At 39.8% G+C, this 24951-nt stretch overlaps 1 protein-coding gene across 1 annotated transcript; it reads left to right on the top strand.

Annotated features, from left to right (window-relative positions):
• Nucleotides 1-5891: 5891 nt before the first annotated feature.
• On the top strand, nucleotides 5892-16702 carry LOC103518973 (DNA ligase 1). The gene is made up of 9 exons (XM_026830617.1): nucleotides 5892-5966; nucleotides 6357-6419; nucleotides 6860-6998; nucleotides 7367-7431; nucleotides 7558-7648; nucleotides 9682-9783; nucleotides 10303-10502; nucleotides 15424-15535; nucleotides 16534-16702. Exons 1-9 carry the CDS (start codon nucleotides 5942-5944, stop codon nucleotides 16700-16702), a joined length of 966 nt encoding a protein of 321 aa, XP_026686418.1. The 5' UTR covers nucleotides 5892-5941.
• Nucleotides 16703-24951: the final 8249 nt, after the last annotated feature.

Genomic DNA, 24951 nt, shown 5'->3' with positions numbered 1-24951 from the left:
CCGACCATCGACAACAGTTCCTAGAACAGACTAAGGGTGATAATGATTATGAAGAGAAAGTACGCAAGTTCCTGGAGGAAACTGCCAAGTGGTAGGTATTGTTATTGAAGGTTCCGGGTTTGATCCCGACCATCGACAACAGTTCCTAGAACAGACTAAGGGTGATAATGATTATGAAGAGAAAGTACGCAAGTTCCTGGAGGAAACTGCCAAGTGGTAGGTATTGTTATTGAAGGTTCCGGGTTTGATCCCGACCATCGACAACAGTTCCTAGAACAGACTAAGGGTGATAATGATTATGAAGAGAAAGTACGCAAGTTCCTGGAGGAAACTGCCAAGTGGTAGGTATTGTTATTGAAGGTTCCGGGTTTGATCCCGACCATCGACAACAGTTCCTAGAACAGACTAAGGGTGATAATGATTATGAAGAGAAAGTACGCAAGTTCCTGGAGGAAACTGCCAAGTGGTAGGTATTGTTATTGAAGGTTCCGGGTTTGATCCCGACCATCGACAACAGTTCCTAGAACAGACTAAGGGTGATAATGATTATGAAGAGAAAGTACGCAAGTTCCTGGAGGAAACTGCCAAGTGGTAGGTATTGTTATTGAAGGTTCCGGGTTTGATCCCGACCATCGACAACAGTTCCTAGAACAGACTAAGGGTGATAATGATTATGAAGAGAAAGTACGCAAGTTCCTGGAGGAAACTGCCAAGTGGTAGGTATTGTTATTGAAGGTTCCGGGTTTGATCCCGACCATCGACAACAGTTCCTAGAACAGACTAAGGGTGATAATGATTATGAAGAGAAAGTACGCAAGTTCCTGGAGGAAACTGCCAAGTGGTAGGTATTGTTATTGAAGGTTCCGGGTTTGATCCCGACCATCGACAACAGTTCCTAGAACAGACTAAGGGTGATAATGATTATGAAGAGAAAGTACGCAAGTTCCTGGAGGAAACTGCCAAGTGGTAGGTATTGTTATTGAAGGTTCCGGGTTTGATCCCGACCATCGACAACAGTTCCTAGAACAGACTAAGGGTGATAATGATTATGAAGAGAAAGTACGCAAGTTCCTGGAGGAAACTGCCAAGTGGTAGGTATTGTTATTGAAGGTTCCGGGTTTGATCCCGACCATCGACAACAGTTCCTAGAACAGACTAAGGGTGATAATGATTATGAAGAGAAAGTACGCAAGTTCCTGGAGGAAACTGCCAAGTGGTAGGTATTGTTATTGAAGGTTCCGGGTTTGATCCCGACCATCGACAACAGTTCCTAGAACAGACTAAGGGTGATAATGATTATGAAGAGAAAGTACGCAAGTTCCTGGAGGAAACTGCCAAGTGGTAGGTATTGTTATTGAAGGTTCCGGGTTTGATCCCGACCATCGACAACAGTTCCTAGAACAGACTAAGGGTGATAATGATTATGAAGAGAAAGTACGCAAGTTCCTGGAGGAAACTGCCAAGTGGTAGGTATTGTTATTGAAGGTTCCGGGTTTGATCCCGACCATCGACAACAGTTCCTAGAACAGACTAAGGGTGATAATGATTATGAAGAGAAAGTACGCAAGTTCCTGGAGGAAACTGCCAAGTGGTAGGTATTGTTATTGAAGGTTCCGGGTTTGATCCCGACCATCGACAACAGTTCCTAGAACAGACTAAGGGTGATAATGATTATGAAGAGAAAGTACGCAAGTTCCTGGAGGAAACTGCCAAGTGGTAGGTATTGTTATTGAAGGTTCCGGGTTTGATCCCGACCATCGACAACAGTTCCTAGAACAGACTAAGGGTGATAATGATTATGAAGAGAAAGTACGCAAGTTCCTGGAGGAAACTGCCAAGTGGTAGGTATTGTTATTGAAGGTTCCGGGTTTGATCCCGACCATCGACAACAGTTCCTAGAACAGACTAAGGGTGATAATGATTATGAAGAGAAAGTACGCAAGTTCCTGGAGGAAACTGCCAAGTGGTAGGTATTGTTATTGAAGGTTCCGGGTTTGATCCCGACCATCGACAACAGTTCCTAGAACAGACTAAGGGTGATAATGATTATGAAGAGAAAGTACGCAAGTTCCTGGAGGAAACTGCCAAGTGGTAGGTATTGTTATTGAAGGTTCCGGGTTTGATCCCGACCATCGACAACAGTTCCTAGAACAGACTAAGGGTGATAATGATTATGAAGAGAAAGTACGCAAGTTCCTGGAGGAAACTGCCAAGTGGTAGGTATTGTTATTGAAGGTTCCGGGTTTGATCCCGACCATCGACAACAGTTCCTAGAACAGACTAAGGGTGATAATGATTATGAAGAGAAAGTACGCAAGTTCCTGGAGGAAACTGCCAAGTGGTAGGTATTGTTATTGAAGGTTCCGGGTTTGATCCCGACCATCGACAACAGTTCCTAGAACAGACTAAGGGTGATAATGATTATGAAGAGAAAGTACGCAAGTTCCTGGAGGAAACTGCCAAGTGGTAGGTATTGTTATTGAAGGTTCCGGGTTTGATCCCGACCATCGACAACAGTTCCTAGAACAGACTAAGGGTGATAATGATTATGAAGAGAAAGTACGCAAGTTCCTGGAGGAAACTGCCAAGTGGTAGGTATTGTTATTGAAGGTTCCGGGTTTGATCCCGACCATCGACAACAGTTCCTAGAACAGACTAAGGGTGATAATGATTATGAAGAGAAAGTACGCAAGTTCCTGGAGGAAACTGCCAAGTGGTAGGTATTGTTATTGAAGGTTCCGGGTTTGATCCCGACCATCGACAACAGTTCCTAGAACAGACTAAGGGTGATAATGATTATGAAGAGAAAGTACGCAAGTTCCTGGAGGAAACTGCCAAGTGGTAGGTATTGTTATTGAAGGTTCCGGGTTTGATCCCGACCATCGACAACAGTTCCTAGAACAGACTAAGGGTGATAATGATTATGAAGAGAAAGTACGCAAGTTCCTGGAGGAAACTGCCAAGTGGTAGGTATTGTTATTGAAGGTTCCGGGTTTGATCCCGACCATCGACAACAGTTCCTAGAACAGACTAAGGGTGATAATGATTATGAAGAGAAAGTACGCAAGTTCCTGGAGGAAACTGCCAAGTGGTAGGTATTGTTATTGAAGGTTCCGGGTTTGATCCCGACCATCGACAACAGTTCCTAGAACAGACTAAGGGTGATAATGATTATGAAGAGAAAGTACGCAAGTTCCTGGAGGAAACTGCCAAGTGGTAGGTATTGTTATTGAAGGTTCCGGGTTTGATCCCGACCATCGACAACAGTTCCTAGAACAGACTAAGGGTGATAATGATTATGAAGAGAAAGTACGCAAGTTCCTGGAGGAAACTGCCAAGTGGTAGGTATTGTTATTGAAGGTTCCGGGTTTGATCCCGACCATCGACAACAGTTCCTAGAACAGACTAAGGGTGATAATGATTATGAAGAGAAAGTACGCAAGTTCCTGGAGGAAACTGCCAAGTGGTAGGTATTGTTATTGAAGGTTCCGGGTTTGATCCCGACCATCGACAACAGTTCCTAGAACAGACTAAGGGTGATAATGATTATGAAGAGAAAGTACGCAAGTTCCTGGAGGAAACTGCCAAGTGGTAGGTATTGTTATTGAAGGTTCCGGGTTTGATCCCGACCATCGACAACAGTTCCTAGAACAGACTAAGGGTGATAATGATTATGAAGAGAAAGTACGCAAGTTCCTGGAGGAAACTGCCAAGTGGTAGGTATTGTTATTGAAGGTTCCGGGTTTGATCCCGACCATCGACAACAGTTCCTAGAACAGACTAAGGGTGATAATGATTATGAAGAGAAAGTACGCAAGTTCCTGGAGGAAACTGCCAAGTGGTAGGTATTGTTATTGAAGGTTCCGGGTTTGATCCCGACCATCGACAACAGTTCCTAGAACAGACTAAGGGTGATAATGATTATGAAGAGAAAGTACGCAAGTTCCTGGAGGAAACTGCCAAGTGGTAGGTATTGTTATTGAAGGTTCCGGGTTTGATCCCGACCATCGACAACAGTTCCTAGAACAGACTAAGGGTGATAATGATTATGAAGAGAAAGTACGCAAGTTCCTGGAGGAAACTGCCAAGTGGTAGGTATTGTTATTGAAGGTTCCGGGTTTGATCCCGACCATCGACAACAGTTCCTAGAACAGACTAAGGGTGATAATGATTATGAAGAGAAAGTACGCAAGTTCCTGGAGGAAACTGCCAAGTGGTAGGTATTGTTATTGAAGGTTCCGGGTTTGATCCCGACCATCGACAACAGTTCCTAGAACAGACTAAGGGTGATAATGATTATGAAGAGAAAGTACGCAAGTTCCTGGAGGAAACTGCCAAGTGGTAGGTATTGTTATTGAAGGTTCCGGGTTTGATCCCGACCATCGACAACAGTTCCTAGAACAGACTAAGGGTGATAATGATTATGAAGAGAAAGTACGCAAGTTCCTGGAGGAAACTGCCAAGTGGTAGGTATTGTTATTGAAGGTTCCGGGTTTGATCCCGACCATCGACAACAGTTCCTAGAACAGACTAAGGGTGATAATGATTATGAAGAGAAAGTACGCAAGTTCCTGGAGGAAACTGCCAAGTGGTAGGTATTGTTATTGAAGGTTCCGGGTTTGATCCCGACCATCGACAACAGTTCCTAGAACAGACTAAGGGTGATAATGATTATGAAGAGAAAGTACGCAAGTTCCTGGAGGAAACTGCCAAGTGGTAGGTATTGTTATTGAAGGTTCCGGGTTTGATCCCGACCATCGACAACAGTTCCTAGAACAGACTAAGGGTGATAATGATTATGAAGAGAAAGTCTTCTAGCTTCAAATCTCCTTCATCAACTCCAAATTCAAACGTACCGTACAACTCAATCGCTTCCTCTCCCATGAGGTGAAGTAACACAGAGATCTGGGTCTTCTCTGACTTCTTGCATCCTTCTGTAGCATTGTTATAAATCTCGAATCTTTGCTTGAACTTTTTCCAATTATTCGCCACATCCCCCTCGTATACCATCTCAGATATACATTTCAAATGATTCTCCGACATCTCGGTTCATTCAATTAGTAACAGGGGAAATAGCCAAAAGATACACCTGACACCATGTTTGATTCGAGAAAGAACACAAATGTTGGTGACTGTAATATTTGACTTTTAATACTGAAAGCAAACTAACATCAAAGATCTAAACATGAAGATGGCCAAAATCAGATCACAAACTCAAGCCAATACACAACATCAGTATTTCCTTCTTTTTGTTTTTGAATGTTTCGAGTCCCAGTTGTGAAATGAAATTTAGTAGCGTCATTTCCCAAGAGGGCAGTTGAAAAAAAGGGTTTCGATTGCAAATATTTCAACGTTACTTTCTTTTGTTTTCGAGTTGACCCGGCACCTAAATGGGAAGTATTGTGTCTCATATCGCTCTTCTGATGAGAGGCATACTACGGGATGGGCATGCTGCGACACAGACCACACGTGTCTAATGTAGCAGTTGTTTCATTGCTACGAAATAAAAACGGTGGTGAAAAACTTTTTTTTTTTACTATCCCTTTTGTAAACGCTTTGCTAAAATTGTTTTGTTTTCGACTTTCAGGAAGAACAAGGAGAAGTCCAGCGTCATTTCCCAAGAGGGCAGTTGAAAAAAAGGGTTTCGATTGCAAATATTTCAACGTTACTTTCTTTTGTTTTCGTGTTAACCCGGCACCTACATGGGAAGTATTGTGTCTCATATCGCTCTTCTGATGAGAGGCATACATACTACGGGATGGGCATGCTGCGACACAGACCACACGTGTCTAATGTAGCAGTTGTTTCATTGCTACGAAACAAAAACTGTGGTGAAAAACTTTTTTTTTACTATCCCTTTTGTAAACGCTTTGCTAAAATTGATTTGTTTTCGACTTTCAGGAAGAACAAGGAGAAGTCTCTGTCACCCCTGAGCAAACGTATGGCAGGATCTGTACAAGGTAATGGTAAGTTAGGGGTGGTCGTCAGCTCCCATGGTGTAGTGATCACTGCGCTCGCCTTTCACCCGGGAGACCCGGGTTCGATTCCCGGCGAGGTAAAAAAAAAAAAATGGTATCATCCAAATCATTGATTCCGTGACCTGGCTGTTGCGGAACCCACTCAGCCTCGTGAGAAAAATGAGTAGCTATTTAATATAAATGCGCATAACGACTGGTGCCACCAGCATGGCTGGTAAACATTGGGAGCTAGATCATTGAGATATTTGGAAGATCCTACAATGCTGCAGTAAGCACCAAAGTTGTGATATGATAACACAAAGAAACGGCATTTATTTACTTTTATTTTATTTAATAATAATTAAACTTCTAAAATTTGACAATTTGTTTGATTTTCAGGCTTGGCAAACAGAACATACAATCCTTCTTCTTCATCAACCAACTTGATGGGCATATTCGACAGTAAGTAGTTAGCCAAACAAAGTGAAGTTAACTAAGAATTTCAAAGAGGTTTGATAGAGGGAGCTGTAACTGCCAAGGTCTTATCCTTCCGAAAGTGAAGAGAGAAGGAACACAGGATAGGAGAAAGCCAGCCGTTCCAAGAACGAACCTTATCTGTTTAGGATAAAATCCGCTTTAGGTGGGAATTCAACCCGTGATCTAGCGCTTACAAGGTCAAGCGCTACCAACCAAGTTAGCTAACTGGTAAAGGTTTAAAACGAGTCAAAAGCCAAGTAGCGCCCAGGGATGTGTACTTGGGTCAAATCAAAGGCAAGAGTCCTTTTCTATTTGATATAAAACCCATCAAGCTAATCAGGCTGGTAATGAAATTAATTAATCGAAGAGTTAAGCTTATGCCAGGTTTAAATTCAGATTATTTTAATGTTTAATTTTACCTTCAGGTGTGACTGCCGCAGCTCAACCGCAGAAACCAACAGAGTCTGAGTATGATATGCGAGTGACTCAGTTCCTAGAACAGACTAAGGGTGATAATGATTATGAAGAGAAAGTACGCAAGTTCCTGGAGGAAACTGCCAAGTGGTAGGTATTGTTATTGAAGGTTCCGGGTTTGATCCCGACCATCGACAAAAATTATTCTCATTTTTTGATTGCAAATATTTCAACGAGTTGTTCTTTCTGGTGTTCTCTTGTTAACCCAGCACCTAAATGGGAAGTATTGTGTCTCTTCTCGCCCATCTGATGAGAGACATACTACGGGATGGGCATGCTACGACAGAGCACAAGAGTCCAATGTAGCAGTTGTTTCATTGCCACGTAATAAGAACGGCGGTGAAAAGTTCATCTTTCGAAAATAACAAACTACAAATTTTCATCAGGAAATGGTCTCTTGAAATTATATCGATTCCAAGGAAAAGGTAAATCTAATTATTTTTATCTTATTTTTGCAGGAAAAAAGAACAGCGAATCAAGGAGAAGAAAAAGAGGAAGAAGGAAAAGAAGAGCAAAGAGAAATGTGAGTATTCAGATTAAGTTTTAGTATCATATACTGTACTAGTCCTTCACGATAATCGTAGTAATGTAATCTTGTTGTTTCGTTCTTTATTTTATGATAATAATTTTTAATTTTCTTGTTTTTCAGTAAAAAAGAAGAAGCGGGAAGAGAAACGCAAGAGGAAACTAGAAGAAAAGAAACTCAAAGAACAAGCGAATGAGTTCCGAGCTAAGACTGGGTGAGTATTCCTCTTAATAAACTCATAGTATTCCTCAATACTTTCATATTATTCCTCAGTGCAGGTCTAGCGGGGGGACCTTAAACATGGAGCAGACCAGCGTCTTGCTATGGGACTATAAATAGGGATCCGAGCAGCCAAACCCTAACCAGCCTGGCTAGGTGGAGGTTACAAAGGGTTTATCACGTGTCCAAGGATAGAACAAAGGAAAAGCAAATCTCCATGATGGTTGACTGCGGTTCTGGACAGACCCAGTAATCTTGGCTAGAGACCATCAACCCCCCTCGGTGCAGTCACACTGCTACAGCAATACCCTTTATTACGAAAACGAAGAAATCTTGGCTAGAGACCATCAACCCCCCTCGGTGCAGTCACACCGCTACAGTAATACCCTGTATTACGAAAACGAAAAATTTCGTTAGAAAAGTCCCTCATTTCAATGTAATGTACGAGAACGAACCGTAGTAGTACCTTGGTATTCAAAACCACTACTTTCTCATGTTCCAGATTGGCAGCCCTAGGTGTGAATTTCGTTAGAAAAGTCCCTCATTTCAATGTAATGTACGAGAACGAACCGTAGTAGTAGGTACCTTGTTATTCAAAACGACTACTTTCTCATGTTCCAGATTGGCAGCTCTAGGTGTGTCAGAACTCCAAAGTATTCAGTCCAAGATATCCGAGTTCTACTCGCGTATGAATAAGCCGCCTTCTCCTACCCCAGTCAAAAAGTAAGTGTCAATGATATGAATTTGAAAGAACTATGAATTTATTTGAATTTATGATAATGAGAAACAAATCAGAAAAAAAAGAAAATGGTCTTCCCCCACTGCATTTATGCACTCCGGAGGCTCCGGGTTCGATTCCCTGCGAAGTCGAAAGTTTTTTCGGCTCTGTGCTTGAAGTTCGAGGTACACTCAGCCTCGTGAGGACAATTGATAAGCTACATAGCTACTTTAATCCAGTCGCGACCAGTGCTGGCATTACCAGTGTAAAAAGATTATTGAAATATGGAAATTGATTGCAAAGAACGCACTTAGTAATGCTGTGATATCCACAAAAATTGTGATAAAGCTCCGCTTTACCACAAAGATTTTGATTTCCCAGTGGCCAATTTTCATACTCAGCCTCGTGAGGACAATTGATAAGCTACATAGCTACTTTAATCGAGTAGCGACCAGTGCTGGCATTACCAGTGTAAAAAGATTATGGAAATATGGAAATTGATTGCAAAGAACGCACTTGTAATGCTGTGATATCCACAAAAGTTATGTTAAGCTCCGCTTTACCACAAAGAATTTGATTTCCCAGTGGCCAATTTTCATGAGAAAATTGCTCCGATTTTGATGAGATTCGGTGAGATTTGTGAGTGTCTACAGTTCTTTTACAACCAATGTTCTTCCTCCTCAGGAAAGACTCGGTAGAGAAGCCATCTAAGAAGCCGAAACTAGACCACTCTTCTTCCTCGTCAGATGAAGCAACGGGGGGCGATAAGTCACCACCCCGGGCTAGCAAAACGGGAGCCTCTAACGTCAAGCGAAGTAGCAATAGTAAGCGAGCCGAGACTCCACAGGGCAAACAGGCAACCAGACCTCGGTCCCGTAGTAGCAGTGAGTATCCATAGCCTTTGGCTTAGTCGTGCGACTTTGAACAGGACAGAGTCGCTCAAAGATGCTTGAATTAGAAATATATGAAACCTTAGTGGTGTAGTGGTTAGTTCAGTGGACTTCGGATCTGGAGCTTGGTGGTTTGAGTCCAAGTCAAGTCATAAAATTTAGCGTATTGCATTAAGCGGGGAACGATATTTGTGACAAGCATTTATGCTTAACACAATTTAAATTCCTATGAAAATGGTACAGACTTCTCACACTGGAGGCAACTTAGTTTAGCGACTTCGTGCTTCTGAAAGTCATACGAGTATGCTACCAAAACGAAGAATTTCGTTAGAAAAGTCCCTCATTTCAATGTAATGTACGAGAACGAACCGTAGTAGTAGGTACCTTGTTATTCAAAACCACTACTTTCTCATGTTTCAGATTGGCAGCCCTAGGTGTGTCAGAACTCCAAAGTATTCAGTCCAAGATCTCCGAATTCTACTCGCGTATGAATAAGCCGCCTTCTCCTACCCCAGTCAAAAAGTAAGTCTCAATGATATGAATTTGAAAGAACTATGAATTTATGATATTGAGAAACAAATCAGAAAAAAGAAAAGAAAATGGTCTTCCCCCACTGCATTTAACCTCATTAGCTCATTACGAATTTATTGCTTTACCCAGCTGTAAATGTATTTATGCACTCCGGAGGCTCCGGGTTCGATTCCCTGCGAAGTCGAAAGTTTTTTCGGCTCTGTGCTTGAAGTCCGAGGTACACTCAGCCTCGTGAGGACAATTGATAAGCTACATAGCTACTTTAATCGAGTAGCGACCAGTGCTGGCATTACCAGTGTAAAAAGATTATTGAAATATGGAAATTGATTGCAAAGAACGCACTTGTAATGCTGTGATATCCACAAAAGTTATGTTAAGCTCCGGTTTACCACAAAGAATTTGATTTCCCAGTGGCCAATTTTCATGAGAAAATTTCTCCGATTTTGATGAGATTCGGTGAGATTTGTGAGTGTCTACAGTTCTTTTACAACCAATGTTCTTCCTCCTCAGGAAAGACTCGGTAGAGAAGCCATCTAAGAAGCCGAAACTAGACCACTCTTCTTCCTCGTCAGATGAAGCAACGGGGGGCGATAAGTCACCACCCCGGGCTAGCAAAACGGGAGCCTCTAACGTCAAGCGAAGTAGCAATAGTAAGCGAGCCGAGACTCCACAGGGCAAACAGGCAACCAGACCTCGGTCCCGTAGTAGCAGTGAGTATCCATAGCCTTTGGCTTAGTCGTGCAACCCCTAGAGCATAAAAGGAATATCGCTGCCAAATTGCAGCTTGCTAGGTGTGGTGGTTCTCGAGATAGGGCGATCAGTGTGTGAAATGTGAATGAGTTCTCGTTCTTATAATATAAGATTTACTAGCTGAATTCCGTCGCTTCGCTCCGGAATCCCGCTAGTTCATCCCGAGGCATGGCCAAGCTTGTGGAAAAGGCATGGCCGAACTTGTATTTTTATCAAACTAAAAACATAAACGAAACTCAATATTAGGCGAGCGAGGAAAAGTTTTCTCTCCCTCAGTCTCTGCACTCTGTGTATTTCTTATGGTGATTTTAGCGATCAAAAATTGATCATATCTCAGGATCGGTTTAGATTTTCGCAAAATCCTTTCTTATTGCACACCTAGACCATAAAAGGAATATTCCTACCAAATTTCAGCTTTCTATGTGTTGTGGTTCTCGAGATAGAGCGATCAGTGTGTGAACTATGAACTGTGAACTGTGAATGGATCTCGTTCTTATAATATAAGATAGGTGTTGTTGGTTCTAGAGATAGAGCGATCAGTGTGTGAACTATGAAATGTGAACTGTGAATGGATCTCGTTCTTATAATATAAGATTTAAAGTTCTTTCTTCTTCAGTTCGTTAATATAGGTTTATGATTATGACTAAAACGCTTATTTTGTTCCTCAGAATCAAGAAAGACACCAAGACAGAGAAGGAAGTCTGGTCTAATGACGAGGATGGTGAAGATGATAGAGACAGAGATGGTCGCCATTATAACGAGAAGAAGAAGGAGCGCTCCCCGCCTCCTCCCAAGGTGATGAACGTCGGTGTGGACAAGCTCGGGGGTTTCCGTATCAATCTGGACGCAGCCATGAAGAAGAAGAAACGTGATTCAGCTGGACGTGACTCGGACTCGGAATCTCCTAGGAAACGTAAACCACGCCGCCGTGACTCCAGGTTATTTTTATTATTTTTCTTATTTAATAAATTTACGGGGATTTCCCCATTTTTACAATACAATCTTCTTCTTCTTTGCCTTATCCCATTTAAGTAGGGTCGGCATTGAAAGGATCCCATTTTTACAATATGATAACTAATTAACTTAAGCTAAATACTTATAGTACAACTCAGAGGATCTATTCAAAGCCAAAGAACTAGGATAATTCCAACAATTAAGCTTTGAATCGCTCCTCCGACATAAAAAATATATCAATACTAGGATCCTGATCAATGGTGTCATTCAATAGGCGTGTCATTCTGATAACTGGGCTGTTCAATGAGTTTTTGGTTTAAGTTTCAACAGCCAAAAAATTGTTATTTCTTGTTATTAATAAATCGTACAACTCAGAGGATCTATTCAAAGCCAAAGAACTAGGATAGTTCCAACAATTTAGCTTTGAATCGCTCCTCCGTCATAAAAAATATTTCAATACTAGGATCCTGATCAATGGTGTCATTCAATAGGCGTGTCATTCTGATAACTGGGCTGTTCAATGAGTTTTTGGTTTGAGTTTCAACAGCCAAAAAATTGTTATTTCTTGTTATTAATAAATTTACGTGATATCCCTATTTTTACAGGTCCTCAACCCGTAGCAGATCTAAGAAACGAAGCTCCAGCCGAAGCAGCAGTAGCTCCTACTATAACAAGAGATCCTATAGGAAGCGAAACCATAGCTCAGATTCGCGGTCACGCTCCCGGTCACGTAGCTATTCTCATTCCCGGTCACGCAGCTACTCCCCGCACGGGTCACGCAGGCTACACAGGGGCGGTATGGCACGGGGCGGGACCTACTATAAGCCACGCCCCTACTATCATAACACCAGGGGTGGCTATGTACCGAGGGGCAGGGGGAGAGGGGGTACCCGGGGGTATGATAGTAACTACCGCGGGGGTGGACGCGGGAACTACGTCCCGCGCGGCAGAGGCGGATATAACCAGAACTATAACAATGGACACTCGAGACCCCGCTATTTCCACTACAAGTCGTCCGGCCGGGATCCTAGGGATAGTGGGAGCTACTATTCTAACGCGAGTGTCGGGAGGTATGATAAGAGACCGCGCTCCCCTAGAGACGACCATGATGAGAGCCCTATGAGGAAAGTGAACGCGGAGAAGCAAAGGATAGACCGCATGATAGAGAAACATCCTAGTGGACCTCTGAGTGAAGGTGAGGAGAGAGATGATGAGGATGGAGAATTACATTGAGCTGTGTCTAGAACCATGCGATAACTGCGCTGCGGTAGTTCTGCACACAGTGTGAATAATCCCGCTGTTTCACTGAGATGTTGGATTTCACCAAAATTTATTCAGTCATTTGAACTCCTGTTAAGCTAACAGCCAGTTAAGTTCCATTTAATTTGTATTGGCTTAACATGGCTGTTAAGCTAACGAGCTGTTTGAGGCTGGAAAGAAGGTTGGTGAAATCCACCATAGTAATTTGAAACTCGGGCAGCGAAAACACGGTAAATTGCAAGTAACAGCTCGGCCCCGCTGCCGCAGCGCGCAGAAATTCACGGACTGAGTCTCTATAGGAGAGAGATGGAGAAGTCTCTATAGCCTTTAGCTCTCTCTAAAATTTAATCTCTATATCTTGTTAGTCCGACTTGAGGTTGTGGTTATACACAGGGCTAGTTTTCTTACTACACAAGGCTAGAAAGATAGAAGAAAAAAAAAATCGATTTTTTTCCATTGTTCAAGCCTAGCCTATCCCATCCCAGCCCTGTGTATAACCTCCACCTGATATTAGCCCACCCTACTAATACTATTTTCCTTCCTATTCCAGTATGATCTGTCCTTCTCTCCTAAGTATCAAGATCCCAGCTTCCTTATAGCTAGAAACCTATACATACCCTGTACCCACCACTTGAATGTTGGACCCTTCTTCCTGCCTTGAGATTCGGGGGAGTGAGATGGTCTCGATTAATTATAAGAGGTCTGACCTGTATTGTCTCCGTGCAATGTCCTTTGTTTTTTCCCCCCCACCTTCGTAGAAGCTTAACCCATCCCTTAGAGCGGTTTGCCCCCTAAACCTAACACTCGTATTTATGAACAAGAATGATCGTTCTTAGATCAGTCTCAAGTCAAAATTGACCAATCAAATGCCTTGAGACTATGCTTAGCACGAACTTAAGAGCCAGCATTTTGTTCATAAATATGGGTGTAAGAGACCTAGATTCATGTAACATGTAAGCTTAACCCATTCTTTAGGGCTGTTTGCCCTTACATCTAAGCCTCTGAGTGGGCTTTTTGTGTATCTAGGAGACCTAACTCACGCGACTACAAAGTGTGAGAGGTCTGTATCATTTTCATAGGTTTGGATTTTTAGGCGCCATCCCGCGAAGTCAGCTCCCATGGCGTAGTGGTCACTGCACTCGCCTTGCACGCGGGAGACCCGGGTTCGATTCCCGGCGGGGTCAAGAAATTTGTATCATGCAAATGATTGATCCCGTGACTGGCTGTTGCGGGGCCCACTCAGCCTCGTGAGGAAAATGAGTAGCTATGACATGTAAATGCGCATAGCGACCGGTGCCAGCATGGTAGGTAAATATTGGTTGTTAGGATTATTGAGATATGTAGTGGGAAAAATCCTACAATGCTGCAGTGAGCACTAAAGTTGTGACATAATAACACAAAGAAATTGCATTTACATTTATTGTATAATCTCGCCATTTTCTCTTCCATACTGTGTGATCGGTGTTCGTTACCGTGACCATAGACCTATGGCGTCAAATGTTCTCTACCTAGGTATGTACCATATTGTACCATAGAAAATTGCCACTACGCCGACCTTATTTAAATAGGAAACGGTTAGACTAGGAAGAAGAAGGAGACCCTAGAAAATTGCCAGATTATATGGCGCTCTGCCATGTCATGTGATCCTACTTTTATTTTATTTTTCAATGTGGAAATATTCCTTTTATAACGTTTATGGATAGATTTATAAACAAGTTAGAGGAGTTACGGATTTAAAAAGCAATTCCGATTAGAACAAGTTCAATCTATTCCTATACTTTTATATTACTTTGTGTAGGGCCTCTATACTAACAGTAATCAAAAGTAAAGAGAATTCGTTATACTAGTATTTCATATCTTCTTTTAATTCTATTAAGCAAGTATAATACTTTTACTGTTCCATAAAATAATACATTCAATCTTCTTTTGTTTACATTTGTAGAATCGCAAAAGTTTAGTCAACTTTTACTGCCTATCCATCTAAAGTTATATAACTTTTACTACTAGTAATAAATTTAATGACCTTTACATTCTTTTGTCTCTATTTTCCATTTCCGCGATTTTTACTTTTGAAAGCAAATAATGATCGACTTTTACATATATGGAAATCCTGTCTCATGCTTCATTTTGAATTTTTGTGTCAAAAATAATTTAATAAATTATTATTCCTCTAGCTTTCCCAAGAATCGAATATGTACATAACCAAGTCTAACACGATTTAAATAAAAATGAAAACTTCAAAAGGTGCATGCATACCTTTTGTGGTGAAATTTCAAAATCAAAAACCTTTGCAAAATTCATTACCTACCAATTTTTAAGTCGAACTTTTTTCCACCAGGCTGGAGTTTCATATTATTTTTAGATGTCCAGATAGAATTGAAATGGTATTAGATTACAGAAAAAAGCAAGGTTATACCGTGGACTTCTACATCCAGATAAAAACAGTACTCCATTTGTATACCTATCTAGACTAATGGACATACACTTTATGCAATGTAGTACAACCCGCAAAAGTTGCGGTACCTCTGAAATCTTACTACTAGTAGAATGCGTGAAGGAGAAATAAGTGTAATAATAATAATAATAGGCTCTTATGACCAAGAGGAATTCAATTATCTCAATACTATTCCAAGTTCTTGAAGTTTTTATCATACTTGTGTTTTCCAGGTGGCGACAGAAAGAAAGTGGATATCTTTGCAGACTCCCCCTCCCCTCAGTCCAAGGATAGAACGGAGGCCCTCTCGGGATCCAAGTTCAAAATGCAAATCAATTCCAACAAGTAAGTTTTATTGCTGCCTTTAGAACAAGGGACAATGGGGAACTAAATCTCATGTTGACAAAGTTCTTTCTTTTTAATAATATTGGGTGGATTTCACCTATATTTTATCAGTCCCTAGAAGGCCTGTTAAGCTAATAGCCTGTTAAGTTCTATTTAATTTGTATAGGCTTAAGAGAGCTGTTAAGCTAATTAGGGGCTAAAAAGAAGGATGGTGAAACCCACTATTATTTGTATTTTTATTTTGAAATTTCAAAATCAAAAACCTTTGCAAAATTCATTACCTACTAATTTTAAAGTCGAAATTTTTTTTTCACTAGGCTGGAGTTTCATATTATTTTCAGATGTCCAAATAGAATTGAAATGGTATTAGATTACAGAAAAAAAAGCAAGGTTATACCGCGGATTTCTACATCCAGATAAAAACAGTACTCCATTTGTATACCTATCTAGACTAATGGACATACACCTTATGGCCCACACCATTACTTTGTGTTACACAATATTACTTCAGACAAGTTTTTCTTTTGATGTCAAAATTTTCTATGAGGGCGAGTTCCTAGTTCAAGGGCAGAATGAACTTTTTTTTTACGCCAACAAAGTAGCCTTTGTGGTGGCATTTGCCTAATCAGTCCTAATGGATCCACCGCACGTTGAATGCACGCACAGTTCCCAATGATTCACTGATGTTAAGCAATTTTACACTTGAATGGTATCCGGATGGGTGACCATAAGGGCAACTGCATGCTGCTGGCTTTTCCCCTCCTGTTGAAGTTACTGTGAGAAGGTAGCTTGTCGCCGAGGTGCTAATAGCCTGTTAAGTTCTATTTAATTTGTATAGGCTTAAGAGAGCTGTTAAGCTAATTAGGGGCTAAAAAGAAGGATGGTGAAACTCACTATTATTTGTATTTTTATTTTACAATTTAAAGTTCTTTCTTCTTCAGTTCGTTAATATAGGTTTATGATTATGACTAAAACACTTGATTTATTTTGTTCCTCAGAATCAAGAAGGACACCAAGACAGAGAAGGAAGTCTGGTCGAATGACGAGGATGGTGAAGATGATAGAGACAGAGATGGTCGCCATTATAATGAGAAGAAGAAGGAGCGCTCCCCGCCTCCTCCCAAGGTGATGAATGTCGGTGTGGACAAGCTTAGTGGCTGGCCTTAGATGTCATGGTATACAATAATAAGATACCTGTTCTTTCAACATTTTCAGAAATAGTTTCCCTTCGGTATATCCTATCTGCAATTAAGTAGTTCAAACCCAAATCCCTACAATGCAGGAGGTCCGGATAAGATGTTCATTTCACTACACCAGAATGCGACCGACATTCCCCTCATAGATGCGGATGATGATGCAGGAACAGCTCCGTTTCCAGGTAATATAGTATGTCGCCTCTGTAGCATGCCTTTCTGTCCTTTAGCATGTCCTTATACGTAATAGCATGACCCAATAGTATAGTCACATATATCGGTATTTTATGAACAGCATTAAACAGAAAAGAACCATAAAAAAATAGAGTTCTTGACCTCATCCATGCTTTGCAAACCCAAGTATTTCACCATGTTTGGTCACTCAGGTTGGCATGGTTACCAGAAGGTTTTTTTTTAGGCACAAGAAAGGAGGTGGGGAGAGGGCAATAAAAAAATCCAACAGTTAAGTGATTATGTTGAACGGGCCGAAAACCTATCCTTGAGGAACGCCGATGATATTTGTCAGCTGAGCAAATCAAAAGCCTCGCGCAAGTCCAAGTTTTTTTCGAAACTATTCATAAGTCAACAAACACTCTGTACTTTTGTTTACGAAGTCTCAGTAAACTACTTGCTTGCACGTGCTTTTTCCCCTTTTCTATTGTATCGAAAGTTTTCTTTTGAAACAAACTTTTTTTGTGCTCTTCTGTTTCATGTTTTTGAAAAGTTTTTATCGTTTTTCTTCTAGTTACATTCTCTTTTAAGTAATTCACGGTAGTGCTTGACATATTTTTAGTTAAAATTCTAGTTTCCAAATCAAGTTACGAACAGTACGTATACTTACTATTCTAAGTCAGTTTTCATAATTATGCAAATTGTATTGTTTATTCTTTATTAGTGGTATGTGATTATAACTGAGTGACTTGGGTTTGGGTAAATGTCCAGTAATTATGTTGATTAAACAAATTGGATGTTGTTTATAGGTTGTTAGCACTTGTGAGGTATGTACGTACTAGTGGGTGTTACCCATGCAGTTACCTATTCCTACTAATTACGTTACCTACTTTCACATTCATAGGTATGTACCACTCTACCTAGTATCCATTTAAGAAAATCTATTAGTTTTATTAGGCACCTATCTTAAGGACATTCCCCTAATAACCAAATTTAAATCCTCTGAATCTAGGGTTAAGCTAACGGAGCTGTTTGAGGCTGGAGGTTGTTGAAATCCACCATAGTAATTTGAAACTCGGCCAGCAAAAACACGGTAAATTGCAAGTAACAGCTCGACCCCGAAATTGTTCTTCTGCCGCAGCGCGCAGGAATTCACGGACTGAGTCTCTATAGGAGAGAGATGATGGAGAAGTCTTCTCTATAGCCTTTAGCTCTCTCTAAAATTTAATCTCTATATCTTGTTAGTCCGACTTGAGGTTGTGGTTATACACAGGGCTAGTTTCCTTACTACACAAGGCTACTTCGATTTTTTTCCCATTGTTCAAGCTTAGGGCTAGAAAGATAGAAGAAAAAAAAAATCGATTTTTTTCCATTGTTCAAGCCTAGCCTATCCCATCCCAGCCCTGTGTATAACCTCCACCTGATATTAGCCCACCCTACTAATACTATTTTCCTTCCTATTCCAGTATGATCTGTCCTTCTCTCCTAAGTATCAAGATCCCAGCTTCCTTATAGCTAGAAACCTATACATACCCTGTACCCACCACTTGAATGTTGGACCCTTCTTCCTGCCTTGAGATTCGGGGGAGTGAGATGGTCTCGATTAATTATAAGAGGTCTGACCTGTATTGTCTCCGTGCAATGTCCTTTGTTTCCCCCCCCCCACCTTCGTAGAAGCTTAACCCATCCCTTAGGGCGGTTTGCCCCCCTAAACCTAACACTCGTACCGGACTCGTAGATTCGTAGTAGCTTAACCCATCCTTTAGGGCTGTTTGCCCCTACACCTAAGTCTCGTATTTATGAACAAGAATGATCGTTCTTAGATCAGTCTCAAGTCAAAATTGACCAATCAAATGCCTTGAGACTATGCTTAGCACGAACTTAAGAGCCAGCATTTTGTTCATAAATATGGGTGTAAGCCTCGGAGTGGGCTTTTTGTGTATGACTCCCCCACCTTAGTTTTTGTCCCGTTTATTGAACAGTGTCTTTAAGGGTAGGATCACACGAAATGCCGGAACGACATATGTATATTGTATAATCTCGCCATTTTCTCTTCAATACTGTGTGATCGGTGTTCGTTACCGTGACCATAGACCTATGGCGTCAAATGTTTTCTATGTACCATATTGTACCATAGAAAATTGCCACTACGCCGACCTTATTTAAATAGGAAAAGGTTAGACTAGGAAGAAGAAGGAGACCCTAGAAAATTGCCAGATTATATGTCGCTCTGCCATGTCATGTGCATGTGATCCTACTTTTACTTTATTTTATTTTTCAATGTGGAAATATTCCTTTTATAACGTTTATGGATAGATTTATAAACAAGTTAGAGGAGTTACGGATTTAAAAAGCAATTCCGATTAGAACAAGTTCAATCTATTCCTATACTTTTATATTACTTTGTGTAGGGCCTCTATACTAACAGTAATCAAAAGTAAAGAGAATTCGTTATACTAGTATTTCATATCTTCTTTTAATTCTATTAAGCAAGTATAATACTTTTACTGTTCCATAAAATAATACATTCAATCTTCTTTTGTTTACATTTGTAGAATCGCAAAAGTTTAGTCAACTTTTACTGCCTATCCATCTAAAGTTATATAACTTTTACTACTAGTAATAAATTTAATGACCTTTACATTCTTTTGTCTCTATTTTCCATTTCCGCGATTTTTACTTTTGAAAGCAAATAATGATCGACTTTTACATATATGGAAATCCTGTCTCATGCTTCATTTTGAATTTTTGTGTCAAAAATAATTTAATAAATTATTATTCCTCTAGCTTTCCCAAGAATCGAATATGTACATAACCAAGTCTAACACGATTTAAATAAAAATGAAAACTTCAAAAGGTGCATGCATACCTTTTGTGGTGAAATTTCAAAATCAAAAACCTTTGCAAAATTCATTACCTACCAATTTTTAAGTCGAACTTTTTTCCACCAGGCTGGAGTTTCATATTATTTTTAGATGTCCAGATAGAATTGAAATGGTATTAGATTACAGAAAAAAGCAAGGTTATACCGTGGACTTCTACATCCAGATAAAAACAGTACTCCATTTGTATACCTATCTAGACTAATGGACATACACTTTATGCCCCACACCATTACTTTGTGTTACACAATATTACTTCAGACAAGTTTTTCTTTTGATGTCAAAATTTTCTATGAGGGCGAGTTCCTAGTTCAAGGGCAGAATGAACTTTTTTTTACGCCGACAAAGTAGCCTTTGTGGTGGCATTTGCCTAATCAGTTCTAATGGATCCACCGCACGTTGAATGCACGCACAGTTCCCAATGATTCACTGATGTTAAGCAATTTTACACTTGAATGGTATCCGGATGGGTGACCATAAGGGCAACTGCATGCTGCTGGCTTTTCCCCTCCTGTTGAAGTTACTGTGAGAAGGTAGCTTGTCGCCGAGGTTAAAATGCCCGTAAAAAAACCTCATAAGTTAGACCTGACAGACGGATCTGATCAGCTGTACCTGTCAGGTCTACCTGATAGTGAGTGGCTGGCCTTAGATGTCATGGTATACAATAATAAGATACCTGTTCTTTCAACATTTTCAGAAATAGTTTCCCTTCGGTATATCCTGTCTGCAATTAAGTAGTTCAAACCCAAATCCTCATTGAGTCTAGGTCCGAAGAGACAGTGTAATGTTCTTGACCTCATCCATGCTTTGCAAACCCAAGTATTTCACCATGTTTGGTCACTCAGGTTGGCATGGTTACCAGAAGGTTTTTTTTAGGCACAAGAAAGGAGGTGGGGAGAGGGCTATAAAAAAATCCAACAGTTAGGTGTTCAATTAATGTTGAACGGGCCGAAAACCTATCCTTGAGGAACGCCGATGATATTTGTCAGCTGAGCAAATCAAAAGCCTCGCGCAAGTCCAAGTTTTTTTCGAAACTATTCATAAGTCAACAAACACTCTGTACTTTTGTTTACGAAGTCTCAGTAAACTACTTGCTTGCACGTGCTTTTTCCCCTTTTCTATTGTATCGAAAGTTTTCTTTTGAAACAAACTTTTTTTGTGCTCTTCTGTTTCATGTTTTTGAAAAGTTTTTATCGTTTTTCTTCTAGTTACTTACATTCTCTTTTAAGTAACTCACGGTAGTGCTTGACATATTTTTAGTTAAAATTCTAGTTTCCAAATCAAGTTACGAACAGTACGTATACTTACTATTCTAAGTCAGTTTTCATAATTATGCAAATTGTATTGTTTATTCTTTATTAGTGGTATGTGATTATAACTGAGTGACTTGGGTTTGGGTAAATGTCCAGTAATTATGTTGATTAAACAAATTGGATGTTGTTTATAGGTTGTTAGCACTTGTGAGGTATGTACGTACTAGTGGGTGTTACCCCAGTAATTATGTTGATTAAACAAATTGGATGTTGTTTATAGGTTGTTAGCACTTGTGAGGTATGTACGTACTAGTGGGTGTTACCCATGCAGTTACCTATTCCTACTAATTACGTTACCTACTTTCACATTCATAGGTATGTACCACTCTACCTAGTATCCATTTAAGAAAATCTATTAGTTTTATTAGGCACCTATCTTAAGGACATTCCCCTAATAACCAAATTTAAATCCTCTGAATCTAGGGAAATTACTTCGTTTGCCTTCTGAATAATCCTGATTGGTCTACAAAGCTAGCTTTGTAGCTCTTTGACCATTATGGATGTCAAATAATGCACCCTGTTCCCTGTTGGCATATTTGAGGCTTAAAAGTTTCATCCAGTCTTGTTCAACTCAAAATAATAGTAATTTCCTGTTTAAATTATAAGACATTTCTATCAAGATCTTGTTGAAAAGTAGACTGAGGAATGCTCTCTTCTGTCTTTCCAAATACTTAGGTACCTACGTCAGACGAAGCACTTTAATTAAGAGCTTAAATAGACAGCTAAAAGAACATTATTTACTATGAAAACGATACAAAAATGTGCTTTTAATGGAATTCCAAATAAGCACAAAAAAAGCTTTTCTAATTTTCTCCTTTTTCCTATTCTTTTTCCTCCTTAAGCCATGTGAAAACTATTCCATTGTTAGAGGAAGTGTACAAGTTAAAGCAGCTGTCTTCAACTCCTTTGTGTGCTAATTATCGAATTGCTTTTCTCGCTAAGATAATTGCTTTGTGCTATTATCAAGGGGGCAAAGACAGAAAGATTTTTTCTTCATCCCATAGAAACCCCCGCTGAGAACACTGCGTGATATTTACGAATAAAATGTTTATAATTTCAGGAGGCCCTTAGAGAAGGTCCAAAATTGTTTTGATGCCTAAGTGGCTAACTGTTTGGTTGTTTCGTTGTTACTTCTGAACCTCTCTGCAAAGTTTGCTTGACTTGGGCCGAGAACTAAAGTCCTGAGAAGAGTGAACATTTTTGAGCTTTTTCAAAACTAAAGTCCTAAATAGCGGCCGAGCCGTACATTTCTCGAGGTTGCCCAAGGAGACTTTTGATCTACATTTTATAAAGAACCTCTCTGCAAAGTTTAATTGACTTGGGCCGAAAACCAAAGTCCCGAGTGCACATTTTTGAGCTTTTTCAAAACTAAAATCCTGAATAACGGCCGAGCCGTACATTTCTCGAGGTTCTGCCCTAGGAGACTTTTGATCTTCATTTAATAAAGAACCTCTCTACAAATTTTGATTGACTTAAGCCGAAAACTAAAGTCTTCAGAAATATCATCTGTCTCCCTCAGACACCTCTGCATCTCCTCACAGCATCACCTCTCTCATATTAATTTGACCTCTCACTCATTGCATCTTACCATTTGATTGTTATTAGTCATATTTCATGCTTCGTTTACTGTAAGGCTAGAATTGGGTAGTTTTAAACGAGTTCGTTTAGAATTACGTACGTAAAAAATAAACTTACCTAACTAGAATTAGGTTAAACACCGAATTCCAAGTTTTTTTTTTTTTTTTCGCCATAACATATTTGATACCCTCTTTCAGTCGTAGGACTCACTGGGATTCGAGCCCTAGGAGCTTGATAAAAAGTAACATTACGAGTTGACCATTTAAGCTTGTACCTACTTCTAAATAGGTATGTACCACTCTACCTAGTATCCATTTAAGAAAATCTATTAGTTTTATTAGGCACCTATCTTAAGGACATTCCCCTAATAACAAAATTTAAATCCTCTGAATCTAGGGAAATTACTTCGTTTCATTTCAGTCACTTCCTCAATTTTCACCTCTTTTTCGCTAGGGAAGCATATTGCTATCTTTTCATGGGTATAGGTATACTAATGGGTAAATCATTAAAGGAATTCAATTAGAATTAATTTGAAACGAATTTGTTTATTTAAAACAAATTCGTTTAGAATTACCTAGTTTGAAACGAGTTCCTTTAGAATTGGTTTAAAACGTTTAGAATTAGTTTAAAATGAAGTCGATTAGAATTGGGTACCTAGTTTTAAACGAGTTCGTTTAGAATTACGTACGTAAAAAATAAACTTACCTAACTAGAATTAGGTTAAACACCGAATTCCAAGTTTTTTTTCGCCATAACATATTTGATACCCTCTTTCAGTCCTAGGACTCACTGGGATTCAAGCCCTAGGTGCTTGATAAAAAGTAACATTACGAGGTGACCATTTAAGGTTGTTCCTACTTCTAAACAAATTAATAAATGCCTTCTCTGTTCTCTGTGAACTTTGTCTTGACCTCTTCTAGCTTTCAGTAAGGAGTCGATATCAATATTGCATGCTAGAGGACTATACTAGACATTTCAAAGCTCATGTTTAACCATGATTAAACAGAAGACTCCTCTATTACCTACTATTAGCAGGGTGGGTTAGGCCCCTCTCTTTCTCCTTCCACATATCTCTCTCTCCCTCCATCCCTATCTCTTTCTATTTTCCTCTCCCCCTCTTTCTCCCTTCCTCTCTTTCTCCCTAAAGGCATATTATTATGATGCGTTCTAATACACTTGACCCCATTAAATAGGTACCGTTTTCTTTATTATCTCTCTCTCTCTCTCTCTCTCTTTCCGTCTCTCTCTATTTCTCTGTCCCTTTCTCAGCTCCCTCCCTCCCCCTCTCTGCATTTTGATGGTTCTTTCTCTCTCTCTCTCTATCTTTTCTTCCCTTTCCCAGCTCCCTCTCTCCCTGTTGATGGGCAATATTTCTACTGCTTTCTACTGAATTTTCCAAGCTATCATCAACCAGATGTAACTTTCCATCCAACTAGAAAATTTCTGCTGCTTTCTAGTGAATTTTCCAAGCTATCATCAACCAGATATAACTTTCCATCCAACTAGAATATGGGGTCTACTATATCTATCTACAAATCTACATAATAACGCAGTTTGTTTTCATAGAGTAAAATATTCCTATGGGAGCATATAGAGGCTGGAGATGTTCTCACACAAATGAATTTAAATTAAACATTCATATGCAAATTTCTGAAAGTTTCACATGAAACGGTCTTCTATAGGGTGGACACAAATTTGTGCACCCTTTCAATCATCTCCGGAAATGACTCGAAAAAGAAAGGGTTCTTCGTGGATGTTTCTACGTTATGGTTCCCCTACAGGATGTTCTTGGAAATTCTTGTGTCCTTAAAACGATTCCGTTGAAAATTTCGAAACATTTTACAGAAGAGGACCACCCTGTAGAGAGGAAAAACAGATCAAAACAAAAGTTGTATTTCAAATTCAATTTAATTTATTATTTTAAATAATTTTCCCAAGATATTAGAATAGAATAGAATTAGAATAGAATATTACGCAGTGCTCAAACTATTTACACCCTGTAAACGACCATTTTTTGTATTTTAGAAATAAGTAGGATAGGACAGGGGTAGCATAAATTCGTGCTCACCCTGTATAATTATGCTCAGGCAGCAAAAGCTTTACAGTATTCTGCCTGAATTAGAATAGAATATTACGCAGTGCTCAAACTATTTACACCCTGTAAACGACCATTTTTTGTATTTTAGAAATAAGTAGGATAGGATAGGGGTAGCATAATTTCGTGCTCACCCTGTATAATTATGCTCAGGCAGCAAAAGCTTTACAGTATTCTGCCCTAA

This window comes from Diaphorina citri, unplaced genomic scaffold (genome assembly GCF_000475195.1).
Source record: "Diaphorina citri unplaced genomic scaffold, Diaci psyllid genome assembly version 1.1 scaffold2462, whole genome shotgun sequence".
In the NCBI taxonomy this organism is placed as follows: Eukaryota; Metazoa; Arthropoda; class Insecta; order Hemiptera; family Psyllidae; genus Diaphorina; species Diaphorina citri.
The sequence above is the reverse complement of the archived record's forward strand: the minus strand, read 5'-3'. Positions and strand labels throughout refer to the sequence as shown.

Excerpts from the sequence above, each read along its gene's own strand:
- LOC103518973 (XM_026830617.1), top strand. The coding sequence starts at position 5,942 with ATGGCAGGATCTGTACAAGGTAATG. Across the intron at positions 7,649-9,681 it reads GAGTTCCGAGCTAAGACTGG|ATTGGCAGCCCTAGGTGTGT; the intron begins GTGAGTATTCCT and ends CTCATGTTTCAG. Across the intron at positions 9,784-10,302 it reads TCTCCTACCCCAGTCAAAAA|GAAAGACTCGGTAGAGAAGC; the intron begins GTAAGTCTCAAT and ends CTTCCTCCTCAG.